The 18,194-nt window shown below is 39.2% G+C and overlaps 2 protein-coding genes across 4 annotated transcripts in view; one reads left to right on the top strand and one right to left on the bottom strand.

The window, feature by feature from the left end:
- Positions 1-7,152, bottom strand: part of SelT (selenoprotein T) — a 29,675-nt gene extending 22,523 nt beyond the window's left edge. The window contains exon 1 of the mRNA XM_053786661.2: positions 6,974-7,152. The gene's annotated coding sequence lies outside the window, so the exon portion shown is untranslated. The remainder of the gene's footprint in view (positions 1-6,973) is intronic.
- A 3,535-nt stretch (positions 7,153-10,687) lies between these two features.
- spn-A (RAD51 recombinase homolog spn-A) overlaps positions 10,688-18,194 on the top strand; it is a 31,919-nt gene continuing 24,412 nt past the window's right edge. Inside the window, exons 1-2 of one of the 3 annotated variants that reach the window (XM_053786663.2) lie at positions 10,688-10,843; positions 17,136-17,233. In XM_053786663.2, the coding sequence (XP_053642638.1) occupies positions 17,141-17,233 (93 nt within the window). In that variant the 5' untranslated portion in view covers positions 10,688-10,843; positions 17,136-17,140. Of the gene's footprint in view, positions 10,844-14,695; positions 14,718-15,020; positions 15,251-17,135; positions 17,234-18,194 lie in introns of those variants that run through there. The other 2 variants (XM_053786665.2, XM_053786662.2) reach the window with 2 other exon arrangements.

An 18,194-nucleotide genomic window follows, 5' to 3' on the forward strand; every position in this document is an offset into this window, starting at 1 on the left:
CTGGTCTGGTTTTGGATATAATTGTGTACACTGGCGGTAAAACAACGGAAGATACCAGGAAGTTACTGGGTATCTCTGGTGATGTGGTTAGAACAATGATGGAGCCATATCTTGGTAAGGGGCATATTTTATATACTGACAACTGGCACACAAGCCCTATACTCAGTGATTTCTTGCGAATGACGTGTGTGGCACAGTGCGTAGAAATCGTAAACACATGCCTAGGTTCGATGCTGGCAGTCGTAGAGGTGAAGTGCAGGTGTTTGCTGCTAATGACATCATGGCATTTCGGTGGCATGACAACCGTGATGTCACACTGCTGACATCAGTTCACCGACACAAAATGGTAGACACTGGCAAGCAGAATAGAGAGACCAATGAACCCATTGTAAAACCTGCAGCTGTGATGGATTACAACCTCAATATGCACTTAGTGGACAAATGTGACATGCAGATTGGGTTTGCTGACTGTGTTCGCAAGAGTTATAAGTGGTACATAAAACTGTTTTTCCATCTTCTTGACGTTTCCATGCTGAATGCTTATATGTATAAGTTGAAGACCAAGAAGAAACCCAAATATGGTGAATTTTGTTTGTCAGTCATCAGACAAATAATATTCAAGTACCAAGAAACAACACCTGCAATAGACCAGCGCCCACGAAATTATCAACACATGTCCTCTCGTCTGAGGCCTGGTGATCACTACCCCATACCACTGCCTGCTACTACTGCCAAGAAAAATGCTCAGAAGAGGTGTTTTGTCTGTGGACATGCCACAAAACGCCCACAAAAACGCAGAGACACTTGTTTTATGTGTGAGGAGTGTAAGACACCACTGTGCTTATACCCATGTTTCAAAGAATTCCACAAGCTGCAGCACTTCTAGAAAGTGTCCAGTGATTGTACATATGTACATATATTATAAAACAATCGTAATAAACATTTGTTTACATTGTTTGTGTAAACAAGTTTTAGCAACATTATAATGATACGAGTGTTTTTGCTATAATTGTGTTACATTCAACGAGTGTATATTTGAACATTGCACAATAATTTGGTCTCAGGCCACAAAAGTTATGTGAAAAATAAAATAGTGAAAAAAACAAGAAACCATCGAATACAAGTAAATCAAAGTTTACCGGGTGAGCGGCAGTCGCCGCTGTTGCCGCTCGCTGATCAATTTCAGCAAACTTCAGGACTCTATATCTCGGTAAGTACTGATGGGAAAAAATTTTTGGGGGGACTAAAACAATCAGAAAAATCTTAACATTTTCATAAGAAAAAATAATTTTTTTTTTCGAATATTTTGCGACACCAGGAGACACTTCAGGATTGGGCCCTTCGACAGTCAAAGCGTTAATCCTCTCTCCCAGGATGTGACCCACACTGGTAAGATAACACCCAGGTACAGTGGAACCTCGAGTTTCGGCCGCCCCAAGTTTCGACCATTTTGAGTTTTGGTCACATTCTTTGCCTAAATTTTGTCTCGAGTTTCGAACAGTACCTTGAGTTTTGGCCGCCATACCAGACTTGTCTGCCTGCCCACACGCCAATCTGGCTTTGCTTCTCCTCGAGTGAACGTTACCCTGCGCGTTCATCCAAACATTTCACAATAATCCATTTTTTTTTTTTTGTGCTTGCTGATTGAGTGTGACTGCTACATAATTAACCATGGGCCCATAATTAACCATGGGCCCTAGTGCCAGCCCTCTGGTAAAGAAAGTGAGAAACACGATAGAAATGAAGAAAGAAATTGTCGAAAAATATGAAAGTGGTATGCGTGTGCTCCAGCTTGCCAGGCTGGATGGTAAAAACAAATTAACCATCAGTTCCATCCTGGTGAAGAAAAAAGAAATCAAGGAAGCTGATGTTGCGAAAAGGGTAGATATGCTAACGAAAAATAGATCACATACAATTAAAGATATTGAGAAGTTGGTGGTGTGGATCAACAATAAACAATTAACAGGAGTTAGTGTATCGGAGATTATCATTTGTGAAAAGGCGAGGCAGTTGCACATGGATCTCATAGAGAAAATGCCTAGAATGAGTGCTACTGTTAGTGAATTTAAGGCCAGCAGAGGTTGTTTCGACAATTTCAAGAGCTTAGTGGCATACACAGTGTTGCAAGGCATGGCGAGGCTGCAAGTTCAGACAAACGTACGGCTGAAAAATTTTTTTGCATGAATTCAAGGACTATGTAAAGGTTGAAGGATTCGTCCCCCAACAAGTGTTCAATTGTGATGAAATATGCCTCTTTTGGAAGAAAATGCCAAAGAGGACCTACATCATGCAGGAGGAAAAGGCACTACCAGGACACAAGCCTATGAAGGATAGGCTAACTCTTTTGTTCTGTGCTAATGCTAGTAGGGATTTCAAAGTGAAGCTTTTACTGGTGTTATCACTCTGAAAATCCCAGTGTGTTCAAGAAAAACAATGTCGTCAAGAGTAGATTATGTGTGATATGGAGGGCTAACAATAAGGCATGGGTCACAAGGCAAATTTTCATTGACTGGGTCCATGAAGTGTTTGGCCTGAGTGTGAAAAAATACCTCCAGGAAAATAAATTGCCACTCAAGTGCCTCCTGGTACTGGACAATGCTCCTGCTCATCCTCCAAACTTGGTAGACCAGTTATCTATGGACTTCAGTTTTATAACAGTGAAGTTCTTGCCTCCTAACACCACTCCTCTCATCCAGCCCATGGACCAGCAGGTCATTTCAAACTTCAAAAAAACTTTTACACAAAAGCAGTGTTTCCAAGGTGCTTTGAAGTGACCTCTGGCACTTAACTGACCCTGAGAGAGTTCTGGAGGAATCACTTCAGTATCTACAACTGCATAAGCCTTATAGGTAAGGCTTGGCAGGGAGTGACTTCCAGGACTTTGAAATCTGCTTGGAGAAAACTGTGGCCAGATGGTGTCCTAGAGAAGGATTTTGAAGGGTTTGAGGCTGACCCTGTTGACCCTATGCCTGTTGTGTAATCTAGTGTGTCTTTGGGGATGTCCATGGAGTTGGAGGCAAGTGGCCAGGATGTGGAAGAGTTGGTGGAGGACCACAGGGAAGAGTTAACCAGCTGCAAAACCTTCATCTGGAACAGCAACAGACCACAGCTGAGGAACTTGCTTCAGAGAAGGAGGTGTCTTCTTCATAGATTAATATTTGTGCAATGTGGAGTAGGGTGCAAGCTTTTGCTGAGAAATATCACCCTGAGCAAGCTGAAACAAGCCATCTCTGCAACATGTTCAGTGACAAAACCATGTCCCATTTCAGACAAATGCTAAAGAGATGCCAGAAACAGACCTCTCTGGACATTTTTTTTTTTTGTGTGACAGGGGGTCCAGTGACTCAAGCTGGTCCTGGAGACCTGGAGTTTACCTGGAGAGAGTTCCGGGGGTCAATGCCCCCGTGGCCCGGTCTGTGACCAGGCCTCCTGGTGGATCAGAGCCTGATCAACCAGGCTGTTACTGCTGGTTGCACGCAATCCAACGTACGAGCCACAGCCCGGCTGGTCAGGTACCGACTTTAGGTGCTTGTCCAGTGCCAGCTTGAAGACTGCCAGGGGTCTATTGGTAATCCCCCTTATGTATGCTGGGAGGCAGTTGATCAGTCTCAGACCCCTGACACTTATTGTATTGTCTCTTAACGTGCTAGTGACACCCCTCCTTTTCATTGGGGGGATGTTGCATCGTCTGCCAAGTCTTTTGCTTTCACAGGGAGTGATTTTCGTGTGCAAGTTCGGTACTAGTCCCTCTAGGATTTTCCAGGTGTATATAATCATGTATCTCTCCTGCCTGCGTTCCAGGGAATACAGGTTCAGGAACTTCAAGCGCTCCCAGTAATTGAGGTGTTTTATCTCCGTTATGCGCGCCGTGAAGGTTCTCTGTACATTTTCTAGGTCAGCAATTTCACCTGCCTTGAAAGGTGCTGTTAGTGTACAGCAATATTCCAGCCTAGATAGAACAAGCAACTTGAAGAGTGTCATCATGGGCTTGGCATCCCTAGTTTTGAAGGTTCTCATTATCCATCCTGTCATTTTTCTAGCAGCTGCGATTGATACAATGTTATGGTCCTTGAAGGTGAGATCCTCCGACATGATCACTCCCAGGTCTTTGACGTTGGTTTTTCACTATTTTGTGGCCGGAATTTGTTTTGTACTCTGATGAAGTTTTAATTTCCTCGTGTTTACCATATCGGAGTAATTGAAATTTCTCATCGTTGAACTTCATATTTTCTGCAGCCCATTGAAAGATTTGGTTGATGTCTGCCTGAAGCCTTGCAGTGTCTGCAATGGAAGACACTGTCATGCAGATTCGGGTGTCATCTGCAAAGGAAGACACGGTGCTGTGGCTGACATCCTTGTCTATGTCAGATATGAGGATGAGAAACAAGATGGGAGCGAGTACTGTGCCTTGTGGAACAGAGCTTTTCACTGTAGCTGCCTTGGACTTTACTCTGTTGACTACTACTATTTGTGTTCTGTTTGTGAGGAAATTACAGATCCATCTACCAACTTTTCCTGTTATTCCTTTAGCATGCATTTTGTGCGCTATTACGCCATGGTCACACTTGTCGAAGGCTTTTGCAAAGTTTCTATATATTACATCTGTATTCTCTTTGTCTTCTAGTGCATCTAGGACCTTGTTGTAGTGATCCGATAGTTGAGACAGACAGGAACGACCTGCTCTAAACTCATGTTACCCTGGGTTGTGTAATTGATAGGTTTCTAGATGGGTGGCGATCTTGCTTCTTAGGGCCCCTTTCAAAGATTTTTATATGGGATGTTAGTGCTATCGGTCTGTAGTTCTTTGCTATTGCTTTACTGCTCCCTTTGTGGAGTGGGGCTATGTCTGTTGTTTTTAGTAACTGTGGGACGACCCCCGTGTCCATGCTCCCTCTCCATAGGATGGTAAAAGCTCGTGATAGGGGCTTCTTGCAGTTCTTGATGAACACGGAGTTCCACGAGTCTGGCCCTGGGGCAGAGTGCATGGGCATGTCATTTATCGCCTGTTCGAAGTCATTTGGCATCAGGATAACAGCAGATAGGCTTGTGTTAACCAAATTCTGTGGCGCTCTCATAAAAAATTCATTTTGATCTTCGACTCTCAGTCTGGTTAGCGGCTTGCTAAAAGCTGAGTCATATTGGGACTTGAGTAGCTCACTCATTTCCTTGCTGTCATCTGTGTAGGACCCATCTTGTTTAAGTAGGGGCCCAATACTGAACGTTGTTCTTGACTTTGATTTGGCATAGGAAAAGATATACTTTGGGTTTCTTTCAATTTCATTTATGGCTTTTAGTTCTTCCCGCGATTCCTGACTCCTATATGATTCCTTTAGCTCAAGTTCAATGTTTGCTATTTCTCTGACCAGTGACTCCCTACGCATTTCAGATATATTGGCCTCTTTTAGCCGCTCCGTTATTCTTTTTCGTCGCCTGTAAAGGGAGCACCTGTCTCTTTCTATTTTACATCTACTCCTCCTTTTTCTTAAAGGAATAAGCCTTGAGCATACATCGAGTGCCACCGAGTTAATCTGTTCTAGGCATAAGTTGGGGTCTGTGTTGCTTAGTATATCTTCCCAGCTTATATCGGTTAGGACTTGGTTTACTTGGTCCCACTTAATGTTTCTTGTTATTGAAGTTGAATTTGGTGAAGGCTCCCTCGTGACTAATCTCATTATGCTGGTCTGGGGCTCCGCGCATACATGTCTGAACCTCAATTATGTTGTGATCTGAGTATACTGTTTTTGATATGGTGACATTTCGTATCAGATCACCATTGTTAGTGAAGATGAGGTCTAGTGTATTCTCCAGTCTAGTAGGCTCTATTATTTGCTGGTTTAAGTTGAATTTTGTGCAGAGATTTAAAAGCTCATGTGTGTGTGTGTTTTCATCAGAGCTGCCTCCTGGTGTTATCACTAGTGCCATTAGAAAACAAAGAAGGGAAGTAACCCCAGATAGGAACTTGATACCTTAGATCCTTTTGGAGGGGGATTCCCCTTCCAAGCAATAATAAGTCCTCCTCCTCTCCTCTGTCTTCCATACATCAACAAGTCTTCAATAAAAGTATGTAAATGTGATTTTAAATGTTTATTTATCTATTTCATTAGTCATTTAAGTACTTTATGTATTTATAATTGTTTTGAGTTTGTAAAACTATTGTTAGTTATTCTTTAAAAAATGTATCTTTTTTTTTTTAAATATTTTTGGGTGTCGAATGGATTACAGTGTACATAACTGGATTTACATTATTTCTTATGGGAAATATTGCTTTGACTTTCAAACAATTTGAGTTTTGTCCGAGCTTCTGGAACGGATTACGGCCAAAACTCGAGGTTCCACTGTACAAGGAAACATGACTGTATCCACCTGTGCCAAGGACAGAAGTGCCAATCCTTAGTGTGCGAGCTAAGGAGGTTATTATGCCAAAAGACAAAGTAAAAAATATATAATACAAATAAAGATGTTTAATTTGGCAAGATAAGCATATGTAAAAAAAAAAAAATTGCTCATATAGAGCTGCTTACAAGTCTTAGTAACCTACTCATTTAGTAATTAAGTTACGTAATACCATTATTATTATATTCATGAGGGGTTGAGTTAATCCTGTAAGGATTATACAGCAAGTGGGAGGGGTTGGGGTAATGTGACGTAATTAGGTTCGAGCCTAGGGAAGCCAGGTTCAATTTCCTGGATGAAGAACCCCTCACCAGATACAATGAACCTCCTCAGAGAGGACAACAATGTCATTACAAAACAATGATGACATTCCATGGGGGAGCGCTGAACCCATAGGGGTCATACAGCGTCTGGAGGAATGGAAGGTAACATTCAGGCCCGATTCGAGGAATTGGAGCCCAAGTCCAATTCATTTAATGAAGGAGTCCCTCAGCATCATCCTTGAGAGATACAACTGCTGAGTAAAGTAGTGACGAGTCATGACTACTTGCAAGACCCAGTCACACCACCACACACTTACCAGTACAAGAACCTCAGCGAGGGACCCATCAAGTTGTTTAACTTCATCTTAGGAGACTCCTTAGCGGTGCCATCAACAGGCAGAAAGTCACATAACAACAAAATTCCTACAATGGCCCCGAAGGCAAGAAGAGTGGCAGTACCTCTCTCCGCCATGTTGCCACTACTGCTGCTGCTGCTGCTGCTGCTCTAAATTCCCATCTAAAAAAAAAGTTCACTACTAAGTATGCTAGCAATTAAGTGTTTATTTAGGCATTTCATGAATCTTATATATTTTATTACAGTGGTTTTAAGGGCACACAGATGTCACGAACACACACATAAGACAATTGTAATCATCTAAAAATTATGTAATTGGACCTAAATAAACTTTTACTTTCTTTCTTTACTACGTACTGCCAATTTACTTGTTTACTTATTTGCTTACGTTTACTTATTTACTCTCCCTCTCGACTACGGATACTGTGAATAAGCTTAAAAAATTCGTCACTACAGTAGGAACTATTCTTAGAAATAGCAATTGCTGTCTGACCCATGCTGGCCCAAACTACTTATCTCTATTAATACAAGTACATGATACAACCTATATAGACCAAGCTTACATCTCTGACATATTATATAGAAAGCCAATGGTTATGCAGAGCATTTCGCTCATCAACACCCTTAAAAACAAGGCAGGGAACATAAATAACTTACCACCTTTTATGTACAAAAAAACATTTCACGTACTGTCACCAGTTATTGCAACTCTTTAATAAATCCATCGAATCCCCCACCTTCCCAGCAATTCTCAAAACAGCGAGGGTTACCCCGATCCACAAAGGTGATCAAACCGACTTGAATAACTATTGTGGAAAATTTTTAATTTTCCGAAACTATAGCGCCTAATAGGTGTTTAATGTGCCGATATGAGTCAAAAATGTATTTGAAAATAGAGTAGAACCAAATTAAAAATTTTCCACAACTATAGACCAATATTTAACCTACAAATGATGCTATTATACACATGCTAGAACTAATATACACTGTTCTCGAGAAGAAAAAAGTCCCGCTGGGAATCTTCATTAATATACGTAAAGATTTTGATACAGTTGACTATGATTTGCTGCACATTAAATTAACACACTATGGTATAAGAGGGCACTCCCTCAACTACCTAAAGTCATACCTTAGTAACAAGCCAATATGTGAAAACAAATGGTGCAAACTCTTCCACTTAAGGAATCACAGTTGGTGTCCCACAAGGAAGTGTCCTTGGCCCACTCCTCTTTCTCATTTACATCAATGACCTACTGAATGCATCGCAGCTACTCAAACCCATATTATTTGCAGATGACACAACATACGTCTTCTCCCACCCAAACCCAGTCATACTGGCTAACACTGTTAATACCGAATTGCAGAAAATATCTACCTGGATGACAAATAAGCTTACCCTCAATACTAACAAAACCTATTTCATGCAGTTTGGAAACAGAGCTGCAAATGTTCCACTTAACATAACGCTAAACGGATATCCCATCACAAAACTCACAGAGGGAAAATTCCTAGGAAACCACCTTGACAGTAGCCTCAAATTCCAGACACACAAACAACTAATTTCTAAGAAAATCTCTAAGACAGTAGGCATACTATCAAAGATACTGTAATCTATGTTCCACAATCAGCTCTCCTTGCACTGTATCATTCACTCATCTACCCTTTTCTCACAAATGGAATTTGTGCATGGGGATCAACAACATTAAATGATCTAAGACCACTAATAACCCAGCAAAAGGCTGCAGTCAGAATGGTAACAAATTCCTACTCCCGACAGCATACCCCACCAATATTCAAAAGTCTAAAACTGCTCACCGTTAAGAACATCCATACTTATTCATGTGCCTACTACATACATAGAACAATACGCTCAAACATAAACCCTCCACTCAAACTTCTCACCAACCTTAACAGGACACATGACCATAACACAAGACAGATCTCTTTTTGATGTACCCCGTGTCCATATCTCATTGTGTAAAAACTCTTTGCACATAAAAGGCCCCAAAATTTGGAATTAATTACCAGTAAATACTAAAGTAACCAGGTCTGAACACCAATTTTAGGTTTTCTCAAAAACCACTTACTCACCCTAAACTAAATACTCAATATTTAACTTTACCAAAAATCTCCCAATTACCTAAATCTTAAAACTTCAACTCTAGATGCCCAAAGTTAATATATTATTAATACTAAATTGTAGTATAAATACCTACCCAAAACAATACTGCCTTACACCCAATTGTAGCATTCTCATACTGTAAACTACTTTCAACAACTCACAATGTTATATTCCCATAATATAATTTCAATATTCATTATTGAAACTATTGTAATTAGAGTAAAATTACTGTCTACTATAAACACAAAAAGATGTACAATTTAAACAAACTATGATCAATTTCTTTAGTATTAAGGAGTCTGTAAGGCATTAAATTAAGTCTGCCCATAATACCTAGGCATGATAGTGGCTCTTTGTACTGCAACTCATTATTGTAATTTCATAATTTCAATGTAATCTTGCAAAGAAATAAAATTTGTTTGTTTGTTTGAAGGTTAATTTTGTCCCCAGGATGCGACCCATACCAGTCGACTAACACTCAGGTACCTATTTACTGTTAGGTGAACAGGGACAGCAGGTGTAAGGTGACTAACACTTATTTACTGATAGGTGAACAGGGACAGCAGGTGCAAGGAAACATGCCCAAATGTTTTCACACGTACCGGAGATCGAACCACGGACACTAAATATGTAAGCTAAGTGCACTGTCAAGTACCAACCTAACTACGTATGTGCCAATAAGATGTGTTTCTTAAAGATCATTGCAAAATAAACTGTTATGTGTGAAATAAGGAAATGAAAACAAACCAACTACGGAAATAAGTAACATTGTTTGACTTTGTTATCCTGGACCAGTTTCTACATAAATTCCAAGTCCATTGTATAAATGAAACTTGAATAAAGAAAAATAAAAAAAAAGACTTGTGTTTGTATTCTAGCATAAAGTTACAATATTTGACTTACCGGGTTATCCTAGTTTTGTGAGTTTAATATCTTTGTTATGTACCCCATACATATCATGTAGGTATACAATGGGTCCAGGGACGGGCCCCAAAGTTTTGATACCCTAGGTTAGGTTAGGTAAGGTTCGTCAGGAAACAGGACAAATGTTTCCTGACGCGGGTCTTAGTCAGATGATGACCCGCCTTTGGAGCTTTTGGTCATCTGACCGAGGCCTTCCGCTGGCTTACCGGTCCACCCCTTTAAAAATTATGGTCATTTATAACCATTTTTTTTTTTTTTTTTTTTTTTTTTTTTTTTTTTTTTTTGATACCCTGGGTAAGCAGAATTATGTAAAGTAAGTCGAGAAGGAAGTTAGAAAAGGTTAAATCCACAATGGATTTTTATGAGCCTATGATCCCCTACGGGTTTTGCTCTCCTCCGTGAATGTAATAAAAAAATAAGTGCTTATAACATCGCATGGCCCAAATACCATAAGAAGAAACTGTTCTTAAAACCTACTATATTGTAAGCTTGCTGTTAAGAAGTGGCTGAGATTCAATAGATGGCAGTGAGAGCAAATACTGCCTATTACCTCGTGTAAAGACAAATGCAATATATAATCTTATCCTTCATTGACAAAGTTTTGCTCACGTAGTGGGCTTTTCAGTGACTTGAAAAAAGCCCCACTGCGTGGGCGAAACGTTGTTAACAAAGGCTTTCATTATAGTCCATGGTGTCGATATTTTGTATCATTTCTCTCCATTGCTTCATGTGTTGTTCACTGGTAAACATGTTTACCTCAGTCTTCCAGCTTGTTTAAATAACAAGGTAAATACTGTGTACTCTCATGTCAATCTTGTGTTAACCAATCATTTGTGAGATCATACCTGTTGAGCAAAGAATTATTACATATAGTTCAATTACGTTGCTAGGAATAATGACTGTTTAAGAAATGAAAACAATATTGACTCAGAGTGGGGCATCCGGCTCTGCTGTTAGTGTTTTAGACCTTGAGGTCTGCCACTCCACCTGACCTCAGAACTGCGCTGACCTATGGACGTCGCCCTTTACCCCTGCCTTGACCACCAGTGACGATTTTGATTTTTCCATTTTTTTAATCCCTTGGGGGTGTGTTCTGATCATCGTGATGCCCTCGGGGTAACTGACCAGGGTGCTTAGGGTAGAATCTGGGCAATTTTCCGCGCGCTCAACCAAAAATCGAAAAATTATGGAAATTGAGTTATATATACCGAAAAATAGCTTAACTCTTTGGCAACACAATGGTACAAGAATCAATGTTCTAAGACGTTTCTACAAGAAATTATAGTCATTTATATCAGGTATGGTAACGACGATGTAGGTAGCGCGTCTGTTCTCAACCCATGTATTTTTTGGATTTTTTTCCTTGTTTTTTATTGCTTTTTCTTTGCATTATTCTTTCTAATATAATAATTGATTATTTGGCATCATATAAGAGTAAGTGGAGCTTATCAATAGACGTCTAGCCTATCAGGAAGCACCTGGGTACACTCGGCAATGCTCCCCCTCCAGATGGTGCCAGGTGAAATCTCTTCATTATTACGTTTATATCAGCTTATATATCAACTATACGGCTTATTTATCTATCAGAATTGATCTAATATGATATAATAAACACTATAAATAACAAACAAACATGTTATATACTCTAGACTGAATAAAATAGGCCATAATATAGCGAGAGTCCACCAGCAATATTTCGATATAAATATGTTACTCCTCGTCTCCTAGTTGTATTGTTTGGTATATGAGTGATAGAAAACGGTGTTTTGAAGAGGATAACTGCACTAGAACATCAGTTTACTAAGAAATACACCGAAAAAAACGCCATTTCCGCGCAAAAAAAAAAAAAATTTTGAGACGGTAGGCCTGCCGACGTTTTCTAGGCCTATATCTCGGAAGTAACTTTTTCACATATTTCGCTAAAGTACACCATTATTAATGATTGTATTGAAATGATTTTCACTGACAATATAAAACAGTGTTTGAAAATGTGATGATTCTTTTTTTGGAATATATCAAATATTTTTGATTTTGTGGGAGGTAAAAGGCAGATATTTTGGTGAATGCAAAAAAGTCCATCAAATGTATTTTTTTTTCCATGATAATAAGATATATTAGATGAAACATGTGCATCCCAAATTAGTGTCAGATGTATTCTAACGGTTGGGATTGTCGGAAGTGCCACTCGAAGTGCCATTTTGTCATACTTTGCTGCCATATATGAAGTCACTAAAATATTTTTTTTCTCTGTTGTTTGTTGGCCAATCATACTGAAACTTTGTCACATTCTTCTACATATGAACCTCTAAATGTACACCCAAAATAAAAAAAATTGGTTGAAAAATAAAAGAGTTGGCCGAAATTAGGAAGTGCGGCCTTAGGTTAGGTTAAGCAAGGTTTGTCAGGAAACAGGAAAAGTATTTCCTGACGTGGGTTTTAGCTGCAGCTAGAGTTTTTGGTCATCTGACCGAGGCCTTCCGCTGGCTTGCCTTACTGTGTCCTTATATCAACTCTCTCCAGGCTTGCGGACAGCCTGTTGACGACTCAGGTTTAAGAAAGTAGCTCGATTGCTAGCACGCTAAACTCACACACAGGTAATGAATATGATATTGTGTTGGTAATGAATATGATATTGTGTTGGTAATGAATATGATATTGTGATGGTAATGAATATGATATTGTGTATATGGACTTCAGTAAGGCTTTTGACAGGGTCCCACATCAGAGACTATTGAGGAAAATTAAAGCACATGGAATAGGAGGAGAAATTTTTTCCTGGATAGAGGCATGGTTGACAAATAGGCAGCAGAGAGTTTGCATAAATGGGGAGAAATCAGAGTGGGGAAGCGTCACGAGCGGTGTTCCACAGGGGTCAGTGTTGGGCCCCCTGCTGTTCACAATCTACATAAACGACATAGATGAGGGCATAAAGAGCGACATCGGCAAGTTTGCCGATGACACCAAAATAGGCCGTCGAATTCATTCTGACGAGGACATTCGAGCACTCCAGGAAGATTTGAATAGACTGATGCAGTGGTCGGAGAAGTGGCAGATGCAGTTTAATATAGACAAATGCAAAGTTCTAAATGTTGGACAGGACAATAACCATGCCACATATAAACTAAATAATGTAGATCTTAATATTACGGATTGCGAAAAAGATTTAGGAGTTCTGGTTAGCAGTAATCTGAAACCAAGACAACAGTGCATAAGTGTTCGCAATAAAGCTAATAGAATCCTTGGCTTCATATCAAGAAGCATAAATAATAGGAGTCCTCAGGTTGTTCTTCAACTCTATACATCCTTGGTTAGGCCTCATTTAGATTATGCTGCACAGTTTTGGTCACCGTATTACAGAATGGATATAAATTCTCTGGAAAATGTACAAAGGAGGATGACAAAGATGATCCCATGTATCAGAAACCTTCCCTATGAGGATAGACTAAGGGCCCTGAAACTGCACTCTCTAGAAAGACGTAGAATTAGGGGGGATATGATTGAGGTGTATAAATGGAAGACAGGAATAAATAAAGGGGATGTAAATAGTGTGCTGAAAATATCTAGCCTAGACAGGACTCGCAGCAATGGTTTTAAGTTGGAAAAATTCAGATTCAGGAAGGATATAGGAAAGTACTGGTTTGGTAATAGAGTTGTGGATGAGTGGAACAAACTCCCAAGTACCGTTATAGAGGCCAGAACGTTGTGTAGCTTTAAAAATAGGTTGGATAAATACATGAGTAGATGTGGGTGGGTGTGAGTTAGACCTGATAGCTTGTGCTAACAGGTCGGTTGCCGTGTTCCTCCCTTAAGTCAATGTGACCTGACCTGACTAGGTTGGGTGCTTTGGCTTAAGCCGGTAGGAGACTTGGACCTGCCTCGCATGGGCCAGTAGGCCTTCTGCAGTGTTCCTTCGTTCTTATGTTCTTATGTTCTTATGACTCCGAGATCGAATCCCCGGTACGGCTGGAAAACATTAGGACGTCATTCCATAACACACCTGCTGTCCATGTTCACCTATCAGTATGAAATGGGTACCTGGGTGTTAGTCGATTGGTGTGGGTCGCATCCTGGGACAAAATTGACCTAATTGGCCCGAAATGCTTAGCATAAAAAGCGACTTTCTATATAGTAGTATGCCATTGACATTATATAGTAGTATGACATTATATTATATTTAAAGCACAAAGGAAAGTCACTAGTATGTGGTGCATTTCGAGCAGACTAAGCCTAATGCTTAGACTGCTTAAGAACTAGACATTAGTTATTGAGTAGTATTTTAAGGGTCAAAAAGTGAGGTATGTAAATTACCTACGATAACTCCCCCCCCTCCCCCCCCCAAAAAAAAAAAAATCAGTGTTATTTCCATTGGGGTCCTTGTAATATCGTATTTAAAACCTAGGTAGCAGTAAGTTGTAGTAGAAATCAATCATGATTATAACCATAAAAGTTAAAACAGCTACGTAACTCAATTGTGTGAGAATCAGTCACAATGAAAGGAGATATAATAGGAATAAAGTATCGGCTTGATAAAGCTCCTGCAGAGCGAAGTGTTGCCATAATATAATGTCACATTAGTTGCACTTGTGTCCTTTTACCTAACAGGAATAAAGTAAACTAAGCTGTTTACAATAACAGAGAGAGGATCATCTTACATAAATAGGTACACGAATGTTAACTATATAAGAAATCACTGTCTTCCCTTTCTGTAGCTTCATTCATTAGATACTTTCCTGAACTAGCTCATGCTAAGATTGGCTTTGACAAGTTCAGATAATCCGTTCCACTCATTTATTGCTGAACAATGAAAGATGTTTGATGCCTGGGTTTAGGTTAGGGGTCCACTTGACCCGTTTGGGAACTTATTGTTTCTATTTTTGGCTGTAATTTGCGTCTTCAATTCCAGCTTAGATTTAGGCATTGACCAATATTTTTTCCTGGACTTAAAAGGCGCAAGCTTTGATGGACCTTAACAATCTACAACAACCACCTTATTCACAATATAATTTTTTTTTTATTTTTTTATTTATTTATTTATTTATTTATAGAAGCATACTTCATCAAGTATATTTCTAATCTCATTTTGTAATTAGAAAGTGCTGTATAACCCCTACGGGTTTAGAACGTCTTCACGAATATTATAATAATATCAAGCGGGAAAACTGTATGCTTTCTTTAAGGGTGTACTTCAAGAAGGTATTTTGAACCCTCACGTAATTTTTAATATCTATATATTGTTGAAGCATTGATATTATTTGTATTTTGCTGCCTTGAAAGTTGTATTAATTGTAATTTTTGCAATGGCAATATTGTTTACTTTAGTGGGCCTAACCCCTCAAGGAAGGTTCCTTGATGTTGGTGAGGGGCTCTTGATTTAGGGAATTGGATCTGTGCTCCAGTTCCCCGAATTAAGCCTGAATGCCTTCCACATCCCCCCCCAGGCGCTGTATAATCCTCCGGGTTTAGCGCTTCCCCCTTGATTATAATAATAGTGGGCCTAAGTAGCACTGGTTTTACTTCCTTAGTTTACCCCAATGGAAATAAGTCACTCTGTCTGACTTTTTTGGGTTATCCTAGGTTCTCTACACATATGCTGCTATGTATGATAATTCTATGTAACTGTATTTGTGTATACCTGAATAAACTTACTTACTTACTTAATTCCCAATGGAAATAAGTAACTTTCTGACTTTTTTTTTGGGGGGGGGGGGATATCCTAGGTAATCTTCACATATCCTGCTGTGTGACAATTTATATAACTATAGTTATGTGCACCTTTACCTGAATAAACTCACCCAAGTTAAATTCTGCATAATTTACTATATAAAATGCTTGTCAAAGTTTTAAATTATCTGCAATGTCTGAATATAACTAAATTTCTGCTGTCTAACATTTAATAACTGATGTTTGCTGATGCCACTATAATTAGTGAATTAGTGACTTGTTATACACTGTACCACAAAAAAAAAAGCCACAGAAAGCATTCCTATACAAAAACTGTAAAATATAAAAGTGGTTTACTGGTCAAATTTTAACTTAAATCTGACCTAACACACTCCTACTAAAACTAACACAAACTATAAAAATGCAGATATAATAGCACTGACAAAGCATATTTCTTTAGCTAATAGTAAAAAAGAATTCCACAATTCTCTTCCTGGGAACTTGTCCTCATTACATCTTGCCTCCTGGAACCTTCAGACTAATGTAGCACAAAATATAAAATACTGTAGTACAAAAAATACAAAGAACTATAAGCAGATCACCTTTAAAGAAATGTTAGTAACATTTACAAATTCAATATAAAATGCATTACTTCTCACAAAAAGTAAATCCTTTCATTAACAAACTATTTACTGTTTATTAAGGTTGTAAATATAATAATATCTTTATTTCTACAAGTACTGTACATGTATAAGGTATACAGTCCTAGCTGAGATCAGTGATATACTACTATATAGAAAGCCGTTTGTTATGCAGAGCATTTCGAGCAAATTTGGTCGGTATTGTCCCAGGATGCGACCCACACCAGTCGACTAACACCCCGGTACCCATTTTACTGATGGGGAACATAGACAACCTGTGTAAAGAAACACATTCAATGTTTCAGTGATGTCAGAGTGGACTCAAACATATTTAAAGAGTGCTAGTGTAGGACTGATCACTATGATAGGACTTTTGCAGTCTCAATACTGTAATCTTCCATATTACCATGTAATATATCGCTCTGTTGGTTCCCCACAAGTGTAATTTCTCCATAAATGAACTTCTTATATGAACTTTTGCATTTTGTCACATTCTACATTCCGTATGTGGGCTGCTCTTGCTTTCTCTCATTTTCATTATGTAGAATTTAATTTAATTTAATTTTGCTCCATTTAATTCAGCTTGTCTTTTAAGGATTTACAATGATGAATTTTTTTGTTGAGATTATTAAATAAAATAGTATAAGTAGATTTACAAAATGACTAGGACTAGATATATATATATGCTCTGATTAACTAGTGCAGTCAACCCATATACAGTACATTGTATTGCAATTTTTCTTTGCACTTTACTACATAGTTTTTTTATTTAATAGAAATCATGGCGATGATGCAAGAACGAAGTAGTATTGATGAGCAGGATGCAGTAGCTGATGTTGGAGCTTCTGGGCCATTGCTTATACATACTCTTGAGGTAAGGCATGATAAGTTGTTAGGACAAATATGGACAGATTTATTTGCTGCACTAACCACAATTGAAGCTAGATATGTTTCAATTTCTGTGTGACTGAAAAAGGTATTATACTAATGAGAGGTATCCACAGCCCCACAGTAAACCTAGTCTTAAGTTTGAGATCCTGGAGTTTACCTGGAGAGAGTTCCGGGGGTCAACGCCCCCGCGGCCTGGTCTGTGACCAGGCCTCCTGGTGGATCAGAGCCTGATCAACCAGGCTGACCAAAACTTACTGTAAATGAAAATGAGAAGTAATGCTTAATATTATTAATTTCCACTCTTCGTGAGTTACAAAAATTGTTTTATTCCGGTTACACATCACACATCAGGATTCTTGCTGTGGGAGACATTCTAAAAGCCTAATGCACTGTAAAAGCACCAATTATGTTGCAAGGCAAAAGTGCTGTGTATACCTGGAGAGGGTTTTGGGAATCAACGCCCCCATGGCCAGGTCTGTGACCAGGCCTCCTGGTGGATCAGGGTCTAATCAGCCAGGCTGTTACTGCTGACCACACACAGACTGACATACGAACCACAGCCTGGCTGATTAGGTACTGACTTCAGGTGCCTGTGCAGTGCTTTCTTGAAGACAGCCAGGGTTCTGTTAGTAATCCCCCTTATGTATGCTGGGAGGCAGTTGAACAATCTTGGGCTCCCTGACACTTACTGTGTTGTCTCCTAATGTACTTGTGGTGCCCCTGATTTTCATTGGGGGGATGTTGCATCTCCTGCCCAGTCTTTTGCTTTTATAGGAGTGATTTTCCAAGTGTGTATTATCAGGTATCTTTCTCACCTGCATTCCAGGGAATACAAATCAAGGGATTTCAACTGTTTACAGTAGTTTAGGTGCTTTATCGTATTTATGCGTGCCGTGAAAGTTCTCCGTACATTCTCCAGGTCTGCAATTTCATTTGCCTTGAAA

Source organism: Cherax quadricarinatus, chromosome 41, assembly GCF_038502225.1.
Source record: "Cherax quadricarinatus isolate ZL_2023a chromosome 41, ASM3850222v1, whole genome shotgun sequence".
Taxonomy (NCBI): Eukaryota; Metazoa; Arthropoda; class Malacostraca; order Decapoda; family Parastacidae; genus Cherax; species Cherax quadricarinatus.